A 21928-nucleotide genomic window follows, 5' to 3' on the forward strand; every position below is an offset into this window, starting at 1 on the left:
TGTGAAGAAATTTCTACAAGGACTGTGCGGTGGTCATTCATGGACAGATGCATCTGCAACAGGCAGGTTGGTGAGAATCAAATCAGATATGTTCTTCCCTTTTGTTGATTCCCTCACCACCTGCCATAGTCCCAGTCTAGAAGCTTTGTCCTTTAGGACCCAAGCAGCTCAGCCTGTTGTGGTATTACCAAACCACTCTTGGTGATGGACATTGAAGCCCCCACCCAGAGTACATTCTACATCCTCACCAGTGCCTCCTCCAAGTGGTGTTCAACATGGAGGAATACTAATTCATCAGCTGAAGGGTGATGGTATGCAGTAATCAGCAGGAGCTTTCCTTGCTCAAGTTTGACCTGGTGCTGTGAGACTTCAGAGTCAATGTTGAGGACTTTCATGGCACCATTAAAGGACACTAGTGAACCAAATGGGTTTTTACGAAAATCATTTCATGGCCACCATTTTAATTCTAGATATTTTGTTGAGTTTAAATTCCACCACCTGCTGTGGTGTGATCTGAACCTGAATCCCCAGAGCAATGCCCTGGGTCTCTGGATTACTAGTCCAGCAACAATATCAATACACCAGTGTCTCCCTATTCCTTTATGAGAATTTTTAAAATTCAGTCAAACCTTTCATCCTTTCCCCTGTTCTTATTGTCAGGATCTCTGCCAGAGAGGGTAGTAGCCCTGCTGTGCCCGCTCCAGCTATTTAAATAATCCTACACATATGGTTTGGGGTCAGGTCTCTATTCATATCCAAGGACAGATGGGAATTCTACTCCATTACATTTCTGGTTTAAGAGTGGTATTTCCAGAAATTTGGCTCTTAAGAGTTTGCTTGTAACTTTTTTTTCAATTAACTGAGTTAAGCATGTAACCCAAATATTCAGTTTTCACAATTTTCAGTTACTGTGGCTGATTGGGAGAATCCCCAAGGAAATTAGAGACATGAATTTTATTTCATAACAAAGTTAGCATTTTCCCAGAAAGATGTTGAAAGTTAATTGAAAAATTCAAATGATATATGAAGCAAATTGGAATCATTATGTTAAATACCAAGTTCAGAGCTGTTTGTAACCTCTGCATGTCAATGCTGTAATCGGAGAGCAGACTATTTCAGGATCAAGTCAAAACCAAGGAGAATCCTTCAATAGTAGAATGCTGAATGCTTTAAACAAAATAACTTAATTGCTCAATCATATTGGAAGTGATTGTCAAAATCTCCATTGACTGTTTGACCCTCAGTTTGAATGCCAAGCAACTAAGTTAAATAAATCTCTTTGCTCCACCTTGCTTCCCCGCACCTGCCTCATCTCCCCAACACTGAGTTATCAGACAATCTCATGACTAACCTACTATGGAAATGCCAGTGTTCATGGATTGCCTCTCAGGATGGAGATCAGAAATATTCTTGTTTTGTGGAGTTCCAGGGGATTTTTCTTCCATAACTAGATGTGAGTATACAAGGAGACAACAGGTGTATTGGAGAATCCAGCAAAAGTGCATAGCCCTAGCCATCTTGAATGTTGGAGAACTAAAAAATAGATAAAATAAAACAGTTTATTACTTGTGCATCTTCAACAAAGACAACATATTTTCAATGATAAATAAATAGTGCTTTTTCCACCCTGAATATAGCCTGAACCACTTTACACTCAATAAAATACTCTTGAAGTGTAATCACTTTTGTTATTTAGGCAAAGATGCCAAGCGCTATTTACAAAGGAAGATATCAGAATTTTTCATATAGTTTCACAGATTTGTTACAGTGCAACAGACCCACTCAGTTTGCACCGCCTTTTGAATACTTCTATTGAGTCTCCTCTCGGCTTTCTCTTTTTGAAGGAAAGCAGCTGCAACTTCTTCAATTTATTTCCTGATTGAAGTTCCTCATCCCTGGAATTATTCTCATGGATCTTTTCTTCATTCCCTATTTCTTAACATCTTTCTTAAAGTGCAGTGCTGGAATTGGATGCAACACTCCAGCTGAGGCCAAACAAGTGTCTTATACAAATTCAACATAACCTCCTTGCTCTTGTATTCTATGTACCTATTAATGAAGCTTAGAATACTTGATGCTTTATTAACTGTACTTTCAACTAGCCTACCACCTTCAATGACGATTGACATCAATACCCAGTTCTCTCTAATCCTGCACTCACTTTAAAGTTGTACTTTTGTTTTAAATTGTCATAATAATAAATCAATCAAATCCTAACCTATACATCTTTGGATACTAAGGGACAATTTAGCATAGCCAATCCACCTAACTTGCACACCTTTGTACTGTGGGAGGAAACTGAGGCACCCGGAAGAGACCTACACAGACACAGGGCGAACTTGCAAACTTCTCAAACAGTCACCCAAGGCTGGAATTGAACCCGGGTCCCTGGCGCAGTGAGGCAGCAGTGCTTACCAATGTGTCACTGTCGCGCAGGAAATCCAAGCCTGGGAGACCTAAGTGCGGTGTGAATGATCGCAGGAATCCCGCGATTTGGCCGATGCGCGATTCTCCCAGCCCGCTGCACTAAAAATCAGTCATAAAAAATTAAAAATCTTGTCTGTGTGCAGTTTGCACATTCTCCCCGTGTCTGCTTGGGTCTCCTTCGTTGCTCTGTTTTTTTTCCACAGTCCAAAGATGTACAGGTTAGGTTGATTGGCCATGCTAAATTGCCCCTTAGTGTCAGGGGGACTAGTAGGATAAATGCATGGGGATATGGTCTAGGTGGCATTGTGGTTGGTGCAGACATGACGGGCTGAATGGCCTCCTTCTGCACTGTAGGATTCTATAATTCTGTGACTGATGTTCATTGTTAACTCCTGACTGCCCTACATTGATGCGAAGGCTTGCATGATGCAGCTGTGTCCCTTCAATATTGCCTTCATTCTCTAAGCTTCACTCCTACCTTATAATCTGTTAATGACAAAACTTGATGTGAGGTTACAGAGTACTGTCAATCCTTTTAACAGTGCTGAAATGACTGGCTTTCTATTGCTTCTTGGACAACAAAATTGACGTTTGTAACTGATGTGAATCTTATTCTTGACACCAAAAAGTGAATGTGCCTCCTAAGAAGGAACCCCATAGCATAATGTATCATGGTCCTCCCACACTATCTCATATGTCCCCTAGACAAAATCAATCTCACTTTCATTTTTGCATGATGTTGTTATTCAGGGACTTTAGAATAGTGCTGCTACACCTGTCCTTTAGGATCAAGTTCAACCCTCTCTCCCTCATGGCTGTACTTAGTGGTTAAAAAAAGGATTTTTTTCAACATGATTGTAAGGAAATTTAAGTAGGGGGAGCAGAATGTGGAAGTGTGGCCCTTTCAAGGGTGATTGTTCATGGGTCACATGACCCTTGTGAGACCTAATGGAACAAAATGAACACACTTCAGCCTATTGATTATTCAGGCACAGGACCAAGAAGGTGGAAGCTGCAATGTGAACCTGGGAGTCGGTGGGACTAAACCTCTATCTGTGCTGAGCTTGGCTGTATATAGTAATAAATATTGTTCAATAATTCACTGTTATGATTTAAAGCTTCCTCATTGTATTAGCTTGCGCTACAATAATTAGCATCTCATGCATTTTTTTAATATTGATTTTTATAGTATTTAAGCATTTCTGGCTAGGCCAGCTTTTATTGCCCACCCCTAATAGCCCTAGAGAAGTGGAGATGAACTGCCTTCTTGAACTGTTGCAATCCAAACTGCTGCAATTCCTGCAGTGCATCCTGTAGGTGATACACACTTCTGCCGCTGTTTGTCGATGGTAGAGGGAATGAATATTTGTGAAAGGTGTACCAATCAAGTGGGCTGCTTTGTCCTGGATGGTATCAAGCTTCTTGAGCGTTAACGGGTTTATATTCATCCAGGAAAATGGAGAGTTTTCCATTACACTCCTGACTTGTATCTTATAGAAAAAAAACGGATAAAAGAAAATTACTGCAGATGCTGGAATCTGAAACCAAAAGAGAAAATGCTGGAAAATCTCAGCAGGTCTGGCAGCATCTGTAAGGAGAGAAAAGAAGAGAAAAGCTTTGACTAAGGGTCATCTGCACTTGAAACATCAGCTCTTTTCTCACCTTACAGATGCTCCAGTCTTGCTGAGATTTTCCAGCATTTTTCTTTTGTATCTTGTAGACGTTGGCTAGCTTGGGAGAGTCATGAGGTGAGTTACTTGCCGCAGAATTCCCAGCTTCTTACCTGCTCTTATAGCCACAGTATTTACATGACTATTCCAGTTCAGTTTCTACTAACCTCCAGAATGTTGATAGTTGGGGATTTAGTGATAGCGATGCCATTGAATGTCAAGGGGTATTAAAAGACCACTTCACTGGAATTAAATTCTCCTCCTAAATTAAGTTCCCTACCAGTGAGAATGTAGAATGTTCATTTTTATGACTGCATACAAGTCGCATGCATCTGGTGAGTCTCACCTCTTCCAAGACTTTGAGGACAGTAGATGTTGCATTTGCTTTCTTGGCATCCATGCATCAGTGTTCAGGCAAGAGAGGGACAATGGGTGTCCAGGGAGGTGGGGAGAGAAGTTTGTCTGAGAGAATGAGGCTTGTGGTTTCAGTGACATAGCAAGAGGAAGTGGGGCTTCAAGAAGGTCAAGGTATTGGTGAACAGGATCCACATCAATGGCAAGCATTGGTTTGACTATGAATGTATAGCAGGCATTCTTTTTATCTTGAAATGAATGAAAGGCAATCTTGGAGGTATTATCTGATATCCTGGGATGTGGTTGCTCATATCTGCCAGCTTCTTCCGTACAAGCAACAGCTGCAGTAACTCTGAAGGAGTAATGCAAAGCTTTTGGCCTGCATTGAGTGATATGGCACCAGGAAGTTGGACTGCATGAGGGTGCCACAATGGCACAGTGGCCAGCACTGCTGCCTCAGAGTGCCAGGGACCTGTGTTCAATTCCAACCTCAAATCACTGTTTGTGTGGAGTTTGCACATTCTTCCCGTCTCTGCGTGGATTTCTCCCGGGCGCTTCGATTTCCTTCTACACTCCGAAGATGGCAGATTAGGTTGATTGGCTATGCTAAATAATCTCTTATGAGTCAGGGGGACTAGCAGAGTAAATAACTAATGGTTGTAGGCATAGGGCCTGGGTGGAATTGTTGTTGGTGCAGGCTCGATGGGCTGATTGGCCTCCTTCTGTAGGGATTCTATGAAGGTAATCGCCCAGCGGGAATCATGTTGGCTTTCCTGCCTGCCACGCCAGAACAGATTTGTGTCCTATATTTGCATCGGTTCGTCATTATAGCTAACATTATAATTTTGGCACCTTTCTGTAATTTTCTTGAAAATTTGTTCCTCTACATTCTTCCCACTAGGTTATGGCCAATAGACTACACTGAGCAATGTAATTGCAACTGTTTTATTCCTGACCACTCTTCAAGTATAATCTGCCCTTGGTCCCTCTGGACACCCTCTTTCTCCAGCACTGCAATGCTTTCCCTCATCAATACCACCACCTCTCCCATCTTTTCTTTCCTATCTTTCTTGAGCACGTTTTCTCTTGGAATATTTAACACTCAGTCTTGTCCTTCTCTGGACCAGATCTCTGTTATACCCACAATGTCATATGCACATGGTAATCTGCAACTATAACTCACTAATCTTATTTACCACTCTATGTGCACTTACAAATGTAGTAACCCTGATTTAATACTTTAAACTTATTCTGACCCCACGTATTAACTTATTATTTTCTATTCTAGTGTTATTGATTTCTCCCACTATTCTGTGGACTTTGGTAAGGCTCTTTGATATTACTTCCTGGTTTTCAAATCTTACATGCTTGTGTCAACATTACAGACAGCAATGGAATAAATATTTATTTATTAGTATCACAAGTGGCTTATATTGACACTAAGTTACTGTGAAAATCCCCTAGACCAGGTTAGCTGATCTGTTGGTTGAGGAATGATTGTCGAATAGGAGTATTATCTTTAAGTTCTTCTAATTCATTCAAGGGACACAGGCATTGCTAGCTGGTCAGCATTTATTGTCCATCCTTAGTTGCCCAAGGGCAGTTGAAAGTCAACCACATTACTGTGGGTCTGGAGTCACATGTTGGCCAGACCAGGTAAGGACAGCAGATTTCCTTCTCTAAAGGACATTAGTGAACCAGATGAATTTTTCTGACAATCATTTTGTGGTTAGATTCTTAACTCCATATTTTTTTTTCATTGAATTCAAATTCCACCACCTGTCATGGCAGGATTTGAACCCAGGTCCTCAGAACATTAGCTGAAGTTCTGATTACTAGTTTAGCAATAACACCACTAGGCCAACACCTCCCCATGTACAAATTTTGGAGTGAGTCATCTTTGAGTCCGATGAGAGAGCTGCCATCTATGTACTGAAAAGGATCTAAGTATTCTTTAGAATGGAAGCACTGCAGTTGACATTGTATAAAAGGAAAAGGGGAAAAATTGGACTATTGAAAGAAATGGTTTTTGAAAGAGGGTGTAAGATGGTGATTTAGAGGGCTTTAAAAGGAAAGTTCTGGGGTTAAAATGACTTACATTTATATAGACTTTCACAACATGAGACTTCTCAAAGTTCTTTGTAGCGAATTAAGTACCTTTGAAGTGTAGTCACCACTCTAATGTAGGAAACATGACAGGAAATTTGCTCACAGCATGATTGCATAAACAGCAATGCGTTAATGACTAGATAGTCTGTTTTTCAGATACTGAGGTAACTGAGTGACCATGGAGAGAAAATCATTGGGCAATGTTAGGGCTCTGCAGAAGCTATAGTTAGAGAGTTGTTGGGGCACCACTGTTAGAGACCAGATGAGAAACTCCAAGGTATGTTATGAAGTTAACCTAGATCTCAAATAGCTTTGACTTTGGCATTAGTGCAAGCATAAGGTGTTTCACTTCAGGTTTGATTCTATTGACCCACTAGGAAGCTTTTATTAAAACAAACTTTATTTAACAACACAGTTAAAATATAACAAAAATATAACTTTAACCAATTGAAATACTTCAACAGGACAAGATATAATTCTTAACTGCTATTACTTTTAATAATTATAATTTAAGCAATATACCCATGGACAGAAACTCCTCTTCAGAATCAGTTAGCAAGGCACACAGGCTTCTGTGAATTCCCAGTCCTCCAGTCTTTTAACCCCTTTGAACAGAGATACAGAGAGATATCTTTTTTCTCAAAAGAGCAGAACTCCAGAGAGAGAGGAAAAAACACCTCCTGTCTTGAAGATACTATTTTCTAGCATGTCCCAGACTTCAATTTCCAGAGAGCAAGAAGAGCAGCTGTTCCTTTTCAAAATCAAACAGCAAGTGCCTGCTTCTTTCCTCCCTGTAAATCTAGCTCCACCCTCAATAAACCTAATCAAATCCTACTCTGAAATGCCAGGGAACCACGCTCAAATATAACAATGCATTAGCCCAGATTAAAACAAACATTCCAATAATTAGGAACAATTAACCTTCTGAGCATCTGTAGATGTCCTGTTGGCTGTAGACAATTGGCACCATAATCAGAGTTGAAGTATAAAACAGTCCCTTCAGAAGAAACATGATAAAAATACATTTTTTAAAGGCACAATATTGTCACACTATGAAGAACAACAGGGATAGTTTGGAAGCACAGACTCTTAGATTGTGGGGGAACTGAATTATCTTTACATTGCTGAAAAGAATCATGAAATGTTACAACAGCAGCTTGCACATACATAGCACCTTTGATTGAGTAAAATGTTTCACAACATTTCATAGGAGCATTCTATTAAAAAAAATTGACACTGAGCCTCACAAAGGGATATTAGGACCAATGGCCAAAAGCTTGATCAAAGCAATGGGTTTAATAAGGTGTCTTAAAGAAAGTAAATGAGATAGAGAGCCGGAGATTTGGGGAGAGAATTCCAAACTTTAGAGCCCAGACAGCTGAAGGCATCCCGCTGTCAAAATTGGGAATGCTGCGCAAGCCAGAATCAGATAAGCAGATATATTGGTTTGCTACAGGAAGTTATAGTGTCTAGACTATTTGACCTATCAAGTCTCACTAGTGTTTTTCTTGATGAGTCAAACAATCTAATCCTACTCCCCTACTGTTTTCTCATAACTTTTTTTAAGCATTATCAAATTCTCTATTTTAAAGTAGGCTCAAGATACTGAGCTTTAAAGAAAACATTGCGGATAAAGTTTTTTCACGTGACAGGATGTCCCATATGCAAAGGATTGAGAAAAATCACAATTCAGATCTTTAAAATGAAAGACACTTTTAAATGCACATTTAGCTTGAATGCAATCTTCCTGTCACTTGCTATTTCTCACCGTCTTGCTCTCATACCAACATGTCCAGTTCTTGACCTGCTGCAATGCTCCTTTGAAGCCCAGTGCAAGCTAAAGGAACAATACCTTGGGGGCGATTCTCCCTTCCCACTATGTTAAAAAGTCAATGCAGCAGGCCATAGATTTAAGCAATGTCCAATCCACGGGTATCCGGCCCTGAGCATACCTTCCAGTGCTGGATTTCTGGCGTTGTCAACTCTATGCTGGAAATAGGCGGCACGGTGACATAATTGTTAGCACTGCTGTCTCACAGCGCCAACAACCCAATCGGGGCCAACCAGGGGATTAGCCGATGGGGTGGGGGGGGGGAACGTGCCCTTGGGCACGGGCATTTTGGCAGTGCCAGACTGTGCCCCTGGCAATGCCCAAGGGGCAAACTGCTAATACCCAGGGGGAACCTTGGCACTGCTCATCAGACATTGAGCAACACCAAGCAGTTGGGGTCTATTGGGGGTGGGGTCTAGGGGGCAATCATTGGGTATCCCACTTCCCCTCTGCCTAGAGAGCAGTTAGAGATCGGAACAGCAGGTAGGGAGAGGTTAACTGTTGGGGGGGCGGTATCAGTGTGGGGGAGGGCTAGAGAGATCGGAGCGGGCCAGGAAGTTGTGGGGGGAGAAGGGGAGGGGCTGGTTGGGGTGCCAGCAGTTGGGTTGTGGTGGGGGTAGGGGGACTGTTTGGGCCAACGTGGCAGGGGTCCCAGAGCTGGCCAATGAGTGAGCTGGCTGTCAAAGAGGGAGGCGGTCAGTGCGAGGCCACTGTGCATGCGCCCATCTTGGCACTGACAAATCGTTGCATGCACAGTGGTCCGCTCAACACGCTGGTTTCAGTCTCTCAATGGGAATAGGCCTTGCCCCCTGAAATTTAATGATGTTCTTGCTGGTGGCCTCTGCAGTTCACAGAGTGTGGGCGACTCCTCTCTGAACTCCCACTGAAAAAATGAGCCTGATTACTTGTTTTCATGCAAATGCGATATTTAGAATTTTTTTGGGAGAATTCCGCCTGTCATCTTTCAGTCAGGCCCATTAGAAACTTTTGGATTCAACACAGTTCAACAACTTTAACCTGAGTATTCTTTTCTCCATTTTGACCCTTGATTGTGTTTTCTTTGTTTGTTCCCCCCCACCCGCTCCCATCCCTACACATTCATTATTCACCTGTTCTTTCATTTTATTTTCCTATTAACAAATGCTGTTATCTTGCCTTTGCCACTATCACAACCTTCTTCAGTCATAATACTATCATTAACATTTCCTTTACTTTGCATCTATGACATCTTTGTTAATGTCTCCTTAGCTCCTACCTATTCCCGACCTTCTATTCTACATAAGAACATAAGAAATAGGAGCAGGAGTAGGCCATCTAGCCCTTTGAGCCTGCCCCGCCATTCAATAAGATCATGGCTGATCTGAAGTGGATCAATTCCACTTTCCTGCTTTCTCCCCATAACCCTTAATTCCCTTGTCTATCAGAAACCTATCTACCCGTGACTTGAATATATTTAGCGAGGCAGCCTCCACCACTTCAACGGGCAGAGAATTCCAGAGATTCACCACCCTTTGCGTGAAGAAGTTTTTCCTCAACTCTGATCTAAACTGCCCCCCCTTATCTTGAGGCTGTGTCCTCTAGTCCTGCTACCCTTTCTAAGCGGGAAGTATCTCTCTAACTCTACCCTATCCATCCCCTTCACTACCTTATACGTCTTGATAAGATCCCGCCTCATCCTTCTAAACTCTAACGAGTACAGACCCAGTCTATTTAGTCTCTCTTCACTGGCCAACCCCCTCATCTCCGGTATCAGCTTAGTGAACCTCCTCTGCACTCCCTCCAAGGCCAATATATCCTTCCGCAAGTGCAGCAACCAAAACTGCACACAGTACTCCAGCTGTGGCCTCACCAGTGCCCTGTACAGTTGCAGCAAGACCTCCCTACTTTTATATTCTATCCCCCTTGCTATGAAGGCCAACGTTCTATTCGCCTTCTTGATCACCTGCTGCACCTGCACACTGGGTTTTTGCGACTCGTGCACAAGGACCCCCAGGTCCCTCTACACCATAGCATGCTGCAGCTGTTTGCCTTTTAAATAATAATCCCTCCTACTATTATTTCTGCCAAAGTGGATAACCTCACACTTGCTAACATTATACTCAATCTGCCAGGTCCTCGCCCACTCGCTCAGCCTATCCAGATCTCTCTGCAGACTTTCCACACCCTTCACGCAATTAGTTTTTCCACTTATCTTCATGTCATCAGCAAATTTCGTCACCCTACACTCAGCCCCCTCCTCCAGATCATCTATATAAATGGTAAAGAGTTGAGGCCCCAGCACTGATCCCTGCGGCACTCCACTAATCACCAACTGCCAACCAGAATATCACCCATTGATAGCAACTCTCTGCTTCCTATTAGACATGATGTGGATATGCCGGTGTTGGACTGGGGTAAACACAGTAAAAAGTCTGACAACACCAGGTTTAAGTCCAACCGATTTATTTGATAGTAAACTCACAAGCTTTTGGGGTTTGCCCCTTCGTCAGGTGAATGGAGAGTTCTGGCCTCAGACAGAGCATAAGCTCTATATGAATCTGATATATAGAATCAGATATGCTCTGTCTGAGGTCAGAACTCTCCATTCACCTGACGAAGGGGCAAACCCCGAAAGCTTGTGAGTTTACTATCAAATAAATCGGTTGGACTTAAACCTGGTGTTGTCAGACTTTTTACTCCTATTAGACAGCCAATCCTCTATCCACGCTAACACCTTACCCCCAACTCCGTGCACCCTAACCTTCTGTAGCGACCTTTTGTGAAGCACCTTATCAAACGCCTTTTGGAAATCTAAAAACACCACATCCACCGGTTCCCCTCTGTCTACCGCACTAGTCACATCCTCATAGAAATCCAATAAATTCATCAAACATGACTTCCCCTTAACGAGTCCGTGCTGAGTCTGCTCGATCAAACCATTCTTTTCTAGGTTTCTCGCTATTTCTGCTCCATCTTCTCCACCCACCTTTCCAACTTTATAATTCATCCTATTTCTACTCCTCTTCAGCTCTGAATAAGTCATATGGACTCGAAGCATTAACTTTTTTTTTGTTCTCCACAGATGCTGCCAGAACTGCTGAGTTTATCCAGCATTTTCTGTTTTCATTTAGCTTAAGCTGTGATTGTAGAGTCACAGGCAATTAGTCCAAAAAAAGAGAAAGCTTAAATGAGATCAAGAGTTAGAAGTTGTTCCTTCTTGTACTTCAAGACACAACAATAAACTAACAAATGTTGAATAGATTAAAAAGAGACTGGACAATTATTTGGTTAAGAAAATACCTGTTGTATAGAATTCCAATTGTCCAAAATTCTTTCAATTCATTCAGCATAGAGAGCTGAATTTTCACATACTGTATAAAATGGTTTGTGGGACTCAAGTGTGGGAGCTCCACTCCATTTCTAGCAGATTAGTTTTTTGTCAGCATGGAGGACGAGGTCACGCAAGAGGGAAACCCAAACCCAGGAGGGCAATTTGAACTTAGTGCTGAGTTCAAACAGACCTAAGGACAGCTGGAATTGGTGATGTGATTAGTGCACAAGATGCACAGGAGACCAGAATTGGGAAAGGGCAGAGATCCCATTGGGTTGAAGAGGAAGAGGAGGTTATGCAGAAAGGGAGGAACAAGCCACAGGAGGATTTGAAAAGACCAGTTGCTTCCTTCCTATAAAGTCATGGTAGAAAGTGAGATCTCATTGCATAAGTTATTAGGATCCACATGAAGGAACAGCAAAGGCAACAAGACAGTTTTTTTATTCATTCATGGAATGTAAGCGTCACTGGAGGGGCCATCTCTTATTGCCCTTGAACTGAGTGGCTTGTGGAAGCTATTTCAGTGGACATTTAAGAGTCAACCACATTGCTATGGATCTGGAGTCACATGTAGGCCAGACTGGTAAGGGTAGCAGATTTCCTTCCCTGAAAAGACATTAGTGAACCAGACGGGTTTTTAAGACAATCGTTGATGGTTTCATGGTCATCATTAAACTTTTAATTCCTCTACCCTGGTGAGATTTGAACTCTGGTCCACAGAGCATTATCCTAGATCCCTGGATTACTAGTCCAGTGACAATACCACTATGCCATTTTAGGAGAATATGCCAAACAACTGGGATGATTGAAACCATGGTGCAGAGTTGAAAGGAATGAGAGGTTACCCAGTGATATGATGAGCAATGCTGTAGAGCATTTAATTTACCTTCATCAAACTTTGTGAACTTTCAAGCGGTTATTGGAAAGGCACATAGAGCACTCCAGAATTACACGGAGGAGATAGCTTGATCTTGGGACTGGACATAGCTCGGCACAACATTGAGGGCCGAAGGGCCTGTACTGTGCTGTAATGTTCTATATTTCTATATAATTTTGGGTATTGAAAAGATGTTAATATGCAGTGTGGGAGTCTCAATTTATGAAATAGATGTAATCACTCTTGAAGAGTGCTGAATATAAAAGTAGGGAGGTCTTGCTGCAGCTGTATAGGGCATTGGTGAGGCCGCAACTGGAGTACTGTGTGCATTTTTGGGCGCCGCACCTGCGCAAAGATATTTTGGCCTTGGAGGGAGTGCAGAGGAGGTTTACTAGGCTGATACCGGAGTTGAGGGGGTTGAGCTATGAGGAGAGGCTGAATAAACTGGGCTTGTACTCGTTAGAGTTTAGAAGAATGAGAGGAGATCTCATTGAGACGTATAAGATGATGAATGGGATGGATAGGATAGAGGTGAAAAGACTCTTCCCGCTCAAAAAAGACAATAGGACTAGGGGGCACAGCCTGAAGATAAAAGGGGGGCGGTTTAGAACGGAGTTGAGGAGGAACTTCTTCACTCAAAGGGTGGTGAATCTCTGGAATTCTCTGCCCGTTGAAGTGGTGGAGGCTGCCTCGCTAAATATTTTTAAGACGCGGGTTGATGGGTTTTTGATAGGAGAGGGGATTAAGGGTTATGGGGAGAGGGCGGGAAAGTGGAACTGAGCCACGACAGATCAGCCATGATCTTATTGAATGGTGGGGCAGGCTCGAAGGGCTGGATGGCCTGCTCCTGCTCCTATTTCTTATGTTATATTCTTATGTAGATGGTATGATCTGAAGTTTATTTTTAAATCTCCTGCTCTTTAAATAAAAATGTCACATTGAAGCTGTTAGTGAAACATAAAAGAATCTTTGCTGGACTGCTTTAATTGACAGATTATTGGGTGTAGGTGAGAAAAACACTGCCTTCTAGATGTGTATTTTTAATAGAGTTCTTCATTAGCATTTTTGTGCCATTATAAATGCTTAGCTGAGTTCCTGAAACTACAATTGTCTCAACAGCTGCTCTGAGTTTACAGTTTGAATATATCATTAAAGGGTCAGCCGTCTTTGATGTAAAGACTGATAGAAGTTTGAAATAAAAACAGAAAATGCTGGAAATATTGAGCAGGTCCAGCAGCATCTGTGGAGAGAGAAACAGAGTGGGGGTGAGTGGGAGGCGTGTGTTGACATGGACATGCATGAGGGATGTGAGGGATTAGGGCACACATAATTTCACTCATATATATACACACTCTCTCACATAAACATTCTTTTTCTCTCTCTCTCTTTCTCACACACACATAATTTCACTCACATATACACACACTCTCACATAAACATTCTCTTTCTCTCTCTCTTCTCACACACACATATACATGCACTCTCTCCCACAAACACTTCCTCTCTCTCACATGCTTTCACTCATACACATTCCCTCTCTTATAAACACACACACCCTCTCTCTCTCTTATACACACACACACATACACCCCCTCGCTCTCGTGCACACTCTCACATTGGAGATGAGAACATTGGGGCTGCACATTGCGGGGAGATCAGGGCTGCATATGATGAGGGGTGATCGGGGTTGCTCATGGTGGGGGGAAGATGGGGGCTGCATGTGGGGGGGGAGATTGAGCTGGATATGGGGGGATTGGGGCTGCACATGGTGGGGGAGATCGGGGCTCAATATGGGAGGAGAGATTGGGCTAGATGTAGGAGGATCAGAGCTGCATGTGGTGGGAGGGATATCGGGACTGCGTATAGTGCGGATTGGGGCTGCATATGGGGGTATCGGGGCTGCACATGGCGGGGTCAGGGCTGCACATGGGGGGAGATTGGGGCTGACCAAAAAGGACTGGTGATTGGGGTTGGCCTGAAAGGGCAGGGGTGGTCAGGTAGGCCGGTGATGGGGGGGGCGGGGGGGGTGCATTGGAAAACTGACAATCGGGAAGGGGTGCCTGGGAAGCAATCAGGAGGCTGCTGATCAGTAGGCAGCAATGGGAGGCCAGTGCGCATGTGCCGATCTCCCCACTGGCAGATCAGTACATGCGCAGTGGCCAGCTCAGTGCACTGATTCCAGCCTCTCTTGTGCGATGAGGCCCTGTCCCCCACTTGCCGCATGAACCCAGAGTTCAGCACTACATTCCAAGTAGGCCTAATGAAGGTTCTATAAAGCTGCAACATGATTTGTCAATTTTTAAACTCAATGCTCCGACTGATGAAGGCAAGCTCGCCATATGCCTTCCTGATTTTTCCTCCACTTGCATTGCCACTTTCAGTGACCTGTGTACCTGTACATCCAGATTCCTCTGCCTATCCGTACTTTTAAGGGCCTTGCCATATACTGTATATTTCCTATCTGTATTAGACCTTCCAAAATGCATTACCTCACATTTGTCCAGAATAAATTTCATCTGCCATCTCTCTGCCCAAGTCTCCAACCAATCTATATCCTGCTGTGTCCTCTGATTGTCCTCATCGCTATCAGCAAATCCAGCAACCTTTGTATCATCTGCAAACTTACTAATTAAATCATTTACATTTTCCTCCAAATCAATTATATATATATTACAAACAACAAAGGTCTCAGCACTGATCCCCGAGGAACAGCACTTGTCACAGCCCTCCATTCAGAAATGCAATCTTCCACTGCTACCCTCTGTCTTCAATGACCGAGCCAGATTTGTATCCACCTTGCCAGCTCACTTCTGATCCCATGTAACTTAACCTTCTTCACCAGTTTGCCATGAGGGACCATGTCAAAAACCTGACTGAAGTCCATATCGACAAAACCCTCTACCTACCCTCATCAACCATCTTCATCACTTACTTGAGACGCTCAGTCAAGTTTGTGAGACACAACCACCCCTTCATAAAGCCATGTTGCCTCTCACTAATATGTCCAGTTATTTCCAAGTGGGAATAAAGCCTGTCTTGAAGAATCCTCTCCAATAATTTCCCTACCACTGATGTAAGGCTCACCGACCTGTAATTACCTGGATTATTCTTGCCACCCTTCTTAAACAAATGAACAACATTGGCTATTCTCCACTCATCTGGGACCTTTCCTGTAAGAAGTCTCACAACACTAGGTTAAAGTCCAACCAAATTATTTGATAGTAAACCCACAAGCTTTTGGGGTTTGCCCCTTTGTCAGGTGAGTCTTTAACCTGGTGTTGTGAGACTTCTTACTGTGTTTACCCCAGTCCAACGCCGGCATCTCTACATCATGGCCTTTCCTGTAGCCAGTGAGGATACAAAGATTTCTCTCAAGGCCCCAGCAATTTCTTCCCTTGCGTCTATCAGTATTCTGGTGTATATTCCATCAGGCCCTGGGGACTTACCTACTTAATGTTTCTCAAGAACCCCAATACCACTCCTTTTTGATCTCAACATGAATAAAACTATCTACACGTCCTTTCCCAGACTCATCATCCATCAAGTCCTTCTCTTTGGTGAATACTGACGCAAAGTACTCATTTAATACCTTGCACATTTCCTCTGGCTCCATGCATAGATTCCCTCCCTTGTCCTTGAATGGGCCAACCCTCTCCCTGGCTACCCTCTATAGCTTTAGCTTGCTTCCCTTGCACTCTGCTTTTCCTTGTGACCTCCCTGCTCATTCTGCCTGTGCTCCTTCAGCTGGAGCCTGAGCAGGAAGCCGATGGAGAGGACATTCTGAAAACAAAGGAGCAGCCACACACCTTCACACTACTCATTGATCATCCAATCAGAGACTAATTTTCTCCTGAATTTGCTGATGATAGTCTATCAGCTGCAAACAAAGGAGATAAATGGCCTGTAGTTTATTTATTTATTATTCACAAGTAGGCTTACATTAACATTGCAATGAAGTACCTGTGAAAATCCCCAAGTTGCCACACTCTGGCACCTGTTCAGGTACGCTGAGGGAGAATTTAGCACAGCCATTGCATCTAAATAGCACATCTTTCAAACTGGGAGGAACTAGAGCACTTGGAGGAAACCCACACAGACACAGGGAGAATGTGCAGAGATCACACAGAAACCTAAGCTAGGGAAGCAAACCCGGGTCCCTGGCACTATGAGGCAGCAGTGCCAACCAGAGTGCTACTATGCCACCTAGTGTAATTAGAGGAGCAGAACTTTCATTCAAGTTACCTGTAATTTAACTAGCAATTCCAAGTGCGAATATAGCAGTGTGAGGGGCTAACTTGTTATTCAGGGATTAGCTTGTGAACCGTATGCTGAGGTTTGGACACATCCTTTCTAAAGCAACTGGGGCAAAGTCCCAGACAACCAAGGTGGGCCTTCTAAACAGTTCCTTGTGCCCGTCTAGGATCTACTGGGATTGGTGGGCTTGGATTTAATTGCACCCTCACCTCCTGGGAGCACAAATTGGATTTAACAGAGCCTTTAAACTCTTTAAATTGGGAAATTTCCCAACTCAAGTTACTCATCTGGGTAGCAAACCTTTAGCCCATAGTGTTCCAATGGACCAAACCTTTTCTGTTTACTCTAATTGTACAATATTCTGAATCCAAGCTTTATGTCCAAGAGCTCATTGGAGCAGAAATATTCTGCAGTTGTCTGGTTTTGATGTTCACTGCAAATTGTCAAGCTGTAGCTGAATTTACATGTCTAATATGTTTGGTCATTTGTTCAGTGGAACTAGACTGAATGAATGATTCAGTAGATTCATAGATTAATTATTATGTCTACAATTTTTTGAAATTCTGAAAATGTTATTTCCTGTTCACCATAATTGAACTGTGGATTAGAAATGCACCCATATAGCTGAAAGAAAGTAGTTGAGGGAAAAAAATCACTTATGTGCGTAAGTGAAGGGCTACAGTGTTCAGTTGCTGGGTGAATGGTATGTGAGTGACACTAGCAAGGCCAGCATTTGTACCCATCCCCTTGAGAAGGTGGTGTTGAGCCGTGTTGATTGCTGCAGACTATATGGTGCAGATACATCTACAGAAAGAGGTTCCAGGTTTTTAACCCAATGACAATGAAGGAATGGTGATACCATTCTAGTCAAGATGGTGAGCGAAGTAGGGAACTTGCATGGTGGCTCCCATGAGTCTGCTGCTGATGTCTTTTTTGCTGGTACAGATCACGGGTTTGGAAAGTGCTATTGACAGATAGGAGTGATATATACTTGCATTGAAGACGATTCATAGCAGGATCACTAGGTTGATTCCTGGAATGAAGGGGTTTGTCTTAAGAGACAAGTTTCAGCAAGTTGAGCCCATACTCACTGAAGTTCAGAAGAAAGTGAGATGATCTTTTGAAGCCTAAAAGATTCCATCTGATTTTACAGTTTAGTCCACCCCAGTCCAATATTGGCATGTCCGCTTCTTGACAGATCAGAAGTTGAGAGGATGTTCCCCTTGGTACTGCCAGCTTGGCACATTGATGGTGTTCATTGGGCAGTGCTAGGGGATGGTGCCTGAAGGAGCAGGGCCAGGCCAGAGGAGGCTGATCAGGGAGGGAAGGTAGGCCCATTGCACACTCTATAGCTGTAATCAGTAGGGGAGGGAGTGGGGACTGTTGCGTCCTCTGCAGGAGAGGTGGGGGTGCACGATCAGTCTGGGCAGTGGCTGGCAAGCGGGGGCGATATTTCCGGGTGATGTGGGGGCTTGTGACCAGCTGTGTGTTCCCACGATAACCGAGGCGTGGGGGGTTTCTTTGAGGTCGGCTACAGCAGCAGAGGGCTGACAGATCTCTTTCTACTCTGTCAGGCCTTTGCTGTTGCAGTTGTGCATGTGCAGCCACAGAGGTCTGCACATGCACAAGAGCCCCCTCTGCTGCTAGAGCATGCTGGCTGGCAATTTTAATCTTGTAAAAAGTCTGACAACACCAGACTTTTTACTGTGTTTACCCCAGTCCAACGCCGGCATATCCACATCAATTTTAGTCCTGCCCACCACCTCTAGCCTATTTTTTCATGCACTGAATGCATAAGATTGGGAGTAAAGCCTCACCCAAAAAACAGATCTGTAATTCTCCCATGTTCACGCTAGCTGGGTGCATGGAAATTTTCTCGTAAAATTGCAATGTCTGTTGTCTGTGAAATTAAACACGGAAATGCAGAAGATGTTATCCCTGCTTCCTTAAATAATTTCTCTTCCAAAGGATGTGATATTGAAATCTTCACAGACAGCAATCTTTAGAAATCACTGAACTAATGAGAACACACCTCCTTTTGCTCTAATGGCATTGTTCTATAAAGCAGTAATCGTGCCCACTCTCCCCTACAGCTGCAGAATGTGGACTACATACCAGCATTATGGCAACCTCATTCACTTTCACGTGAGCTATCTTTGGAAGCTTCTGTAGATCAGATAACAGAACAAAATACCAGATACAGAGATGCTCACCCAGTTGGCATGCCAGCTATCCACAGTATATTGAAACAGTCACAACTGAGTTGGGCTGATCTTTGAGCCATAACGCCCAACACTTACTTACCAAAGTGAATCTTCTATAGAGAGCTTCAGTTTGGGGCGTGCTTTCGTGGCGGTCAAAGGAAACACTGCAAGGACACTCTTCACATAGGCTCTGGGAAAAGCTCCACAAGGATTGCTGCACCTGGCGCAACTAAATCAAAAAATGGTTTGGCTTCCTTGGAAAGAAAGACAGAGAGAAAACTCAAGGAGAGGAATTTCCAAGCCAGTAACTCCTCCAAAATTTAATCCTCTCTGGTATCCTGTTCTATTTGTAGCAAAAACCTCTGGGTGCAGATTGGCCTTAGCAGATTGACCTATCTAGCTACTTGAATGCTACTAAACACTCCGAATGATAGACATGGTCATTTTTGCCTTGAAGGATGAGGAAAAAAGAGATCACTGTTTTAACAGGGGGAGCCACTTCTGTCACAATTAGTCTCAGAGTTAGTTGGCTAAGGAGGAGCTGAGGATCAGCCTTTGTCAGTAGATCAAGGTTTCCACTCCACCTTACCCTTGCTTAAATATCTGTGTATCTGTCTCTCTATAGCAATGTAGATTTAAAAATGATTTAGTCATGTTGATTCATGAGGACTGAATCCGATTGGTGTAGGTAGGCCCACAGTGCTGTTAGGAAAGGAATTCCAAGATGTTGACCCAACAGCAATATAGTTCCAAGTCAGGATTCTTTGTGGCTTGGAGAAGAATTTGAAGGTGATGGTGGAGCCATCATAAACTGCACTTGTCCTTCCAGGTGGTAGAGGTTGATTTTGAAGGAATCTTGATAAGTTGCTGCAGCACATGATGCATTTTGCATACAGTACGCAGTGCTGCCACTCTATGCTAGTGATGGAGGAAGTGAATGTTTAATGCATTGGGATCTCAAACATTCAAATAATGGTGAATACAGTGTCTTAGTTTAATGTCTTAACTGAAAGGTGGTATCTCTGGCAATGCAGTGCTGCCTCTGTTCTTTAGTGTCAACCTAGATCATATGTTCAAGTCTCTGAAATGATTTGAACCTACAGATTTCAGACTTGGAGATATAAAGTGTTACTGTTAAGCTTTGGCTTTTTCACATTAATTTTTAGGTGATGTGGATGTCACTGGCTAAACCAACATTTATTGCCTATCTCTAATTTCCCTCAAGAAGATGGTGATGAGCTGCCTTGAACTGCTGCAGTCCATGTGGTGTAGGTGCACTGAGAGTGCTATTAAGGAGAGAGTTCCAGGATTTTGACCCAATGATAGTAAAGAAAAAGCAATATGTTTCCAAGTCATGGATGGTGACTGATTTGGAGGGGAACATCCAGGTGGTTGTGTTCCCATGTGTCTGCTGCTCTTGCCTTTCTAGTTGACAGTAGTTGTGGGTTTGGAATGTGCTGCCTAAGGAGCCTTGTTGAGTTCTGGCAGTGCATCTTTTTTGATTCATTCATGGGATGTGGGTATCGCTGGCTGGGCCAGCATTTACTGCCCATCCCTAATTGCCCTTGGATTGAGGACATTTTATGAGCCAACCACATCACTGTGTGTCTGAAGTCACATATAAGCCAGGCCAGGTAAGGATGGCAGATTTCCTTTCCTAAAGGACACGAGTGAAAGAAGTGGATTTTTATGACAATCAACAATAGGTTTCATGGTCAATGTTAGACTTTTAATTCCAGATTTTTATTGAATTCGAATTTCATCATCTGCCATGGTGGGATTTGAATCAATATCCCTAGACCATTATCCTGGATCTCTGGATTCCTAGTCCATTGATAATCATAGATTCCCTACAGTACAGAAAGAGGCTATTTAGCCATTCAAGTCTGCACCAACCACAATCCCACCCAGGCTGTATTCCCAGTAACCCCACACATATACCCTGCCAATCCCCTGACACTAGGGTCAATTTAGCATGGCTAGTCAACCTAACTGCATGTCTTTGGGCTGTTCCCCTACCTCCCCATGTTGCTACTTTCATTGGTGGTGGAAGAAGTGAATGTTCATGGAAGGGGTGCCAACAAAACAAGCTACTTTGTCTTGGATTGTGTTGAGCCTCTTGAGTTGGAGCTGTACTCATCCAGGCAAATGGACAATGATTCATAAAATTCTTGATTTGTATCTTGTAGATAGTGGACTGACTTTGGAGAGTCAGGAGATGAGTTACTCACCAAAGGATTCCCAGCCTCTGATTTGCTCTTGTAGCCACAGTATTTACATGTTGAGTCCAGTTCAGGTTTTGGTCAATGGTAACCCTGCCCCTAGGATGTCGATAGCAGGGGGCTTTAGCAATGGTAATGCCACTGAATGATGTGGAGATGCCGGCATTGGTCTGGGATAAACACAGTAAGAAGTCTCACAACACCAGGTTAAAGTCCAACAGGTTTATTTGGGAGCACAAGCCACTAGCTTTTGGAGCGCTGCCCCTTCATCAGTTGAGTCACTCACCTCAATACAAGATGATCAAAGGATTGGATAGGGTGGACAGTGAGAGCCTTTACCTCGGATGGTGATGGCTAACTCAAGGGGACATAGCTTTAAATTAAGGGGTGGTAATTATAGGACGGATGTCAGAGGTAGGTTCTTTACTCAGAGAGTAGTAAGGTCGTGGAATGCCCAGCCTGCAGCAGTTGTGGACTCGCCAACTTTAAGGGTGTTCAAACGGTCAGTGGATAGGCGTATGGATAACATTGGAATAGTTTAGGTTAGAGGGTCATTAGATTGGTTCCACTGGTCAGCGCAACATCGAGGGCCGAAGGGCCTGTACTGCGCTGTAATGTTCTATGTTCTATTTTCCAAATTGCTCGGTAGATACCAGTATTGTAGCTGTTG

At 43.3% G+C, this 21928-nt stretch overlaps 1 protein-coding gene across 2 annotated transcripts in view; it reads right to left on the reverse strand.

Moving 5' to 3' along the window:
* Positions 1 to 21928, reverse strand: part of asip1 (agouti signaling protein 1) — an 82991-nt gene that overhangs the window by 12926 nt on the left and 48137 nt on the right. The window contains exons 2-3 of one of the 2 annotated variants that reach the window (XM_080204367.1): positions 7482 to 7557; positions 1352 to 1533 (exon numbers count right to left, since the gene is read on the reverse strand). In XM_080204367.1, coding sequence (XP_080060493.1) covers positions 1352 to 1533; positions 7482 to 7492 — 193 coding nt within the window. In that variant the 5' untranslated portion in view covers positions 7493 to 7557. Of the gene's footprint in view, positions 1 to 1351; positions 1534 to 7481; positions 7558 to 21055; positions 21104 to 21928 lie in introns of those variants that run through there. The other variant, XM_080204368.1, reaches the window with a different exon arrangement.

The sequence above is a fragment of the Carcharhinus amblyrhynchos genome, chromosome 16 (genome assembly GCF_965287045.1).
Source record: "Carcharhinus amblyrhynchos chromosome 16, sCarAmb.v2.hapA, whole genome shotgun sequence".
Taxonomy (NCBI): Eukaryota; Metazoa; Chordata; class Chondrichthyes; order Carcharhiniformes; family Carcharhinidae; genus Carcharhinus; species Carcharhinus amblyrhynchos.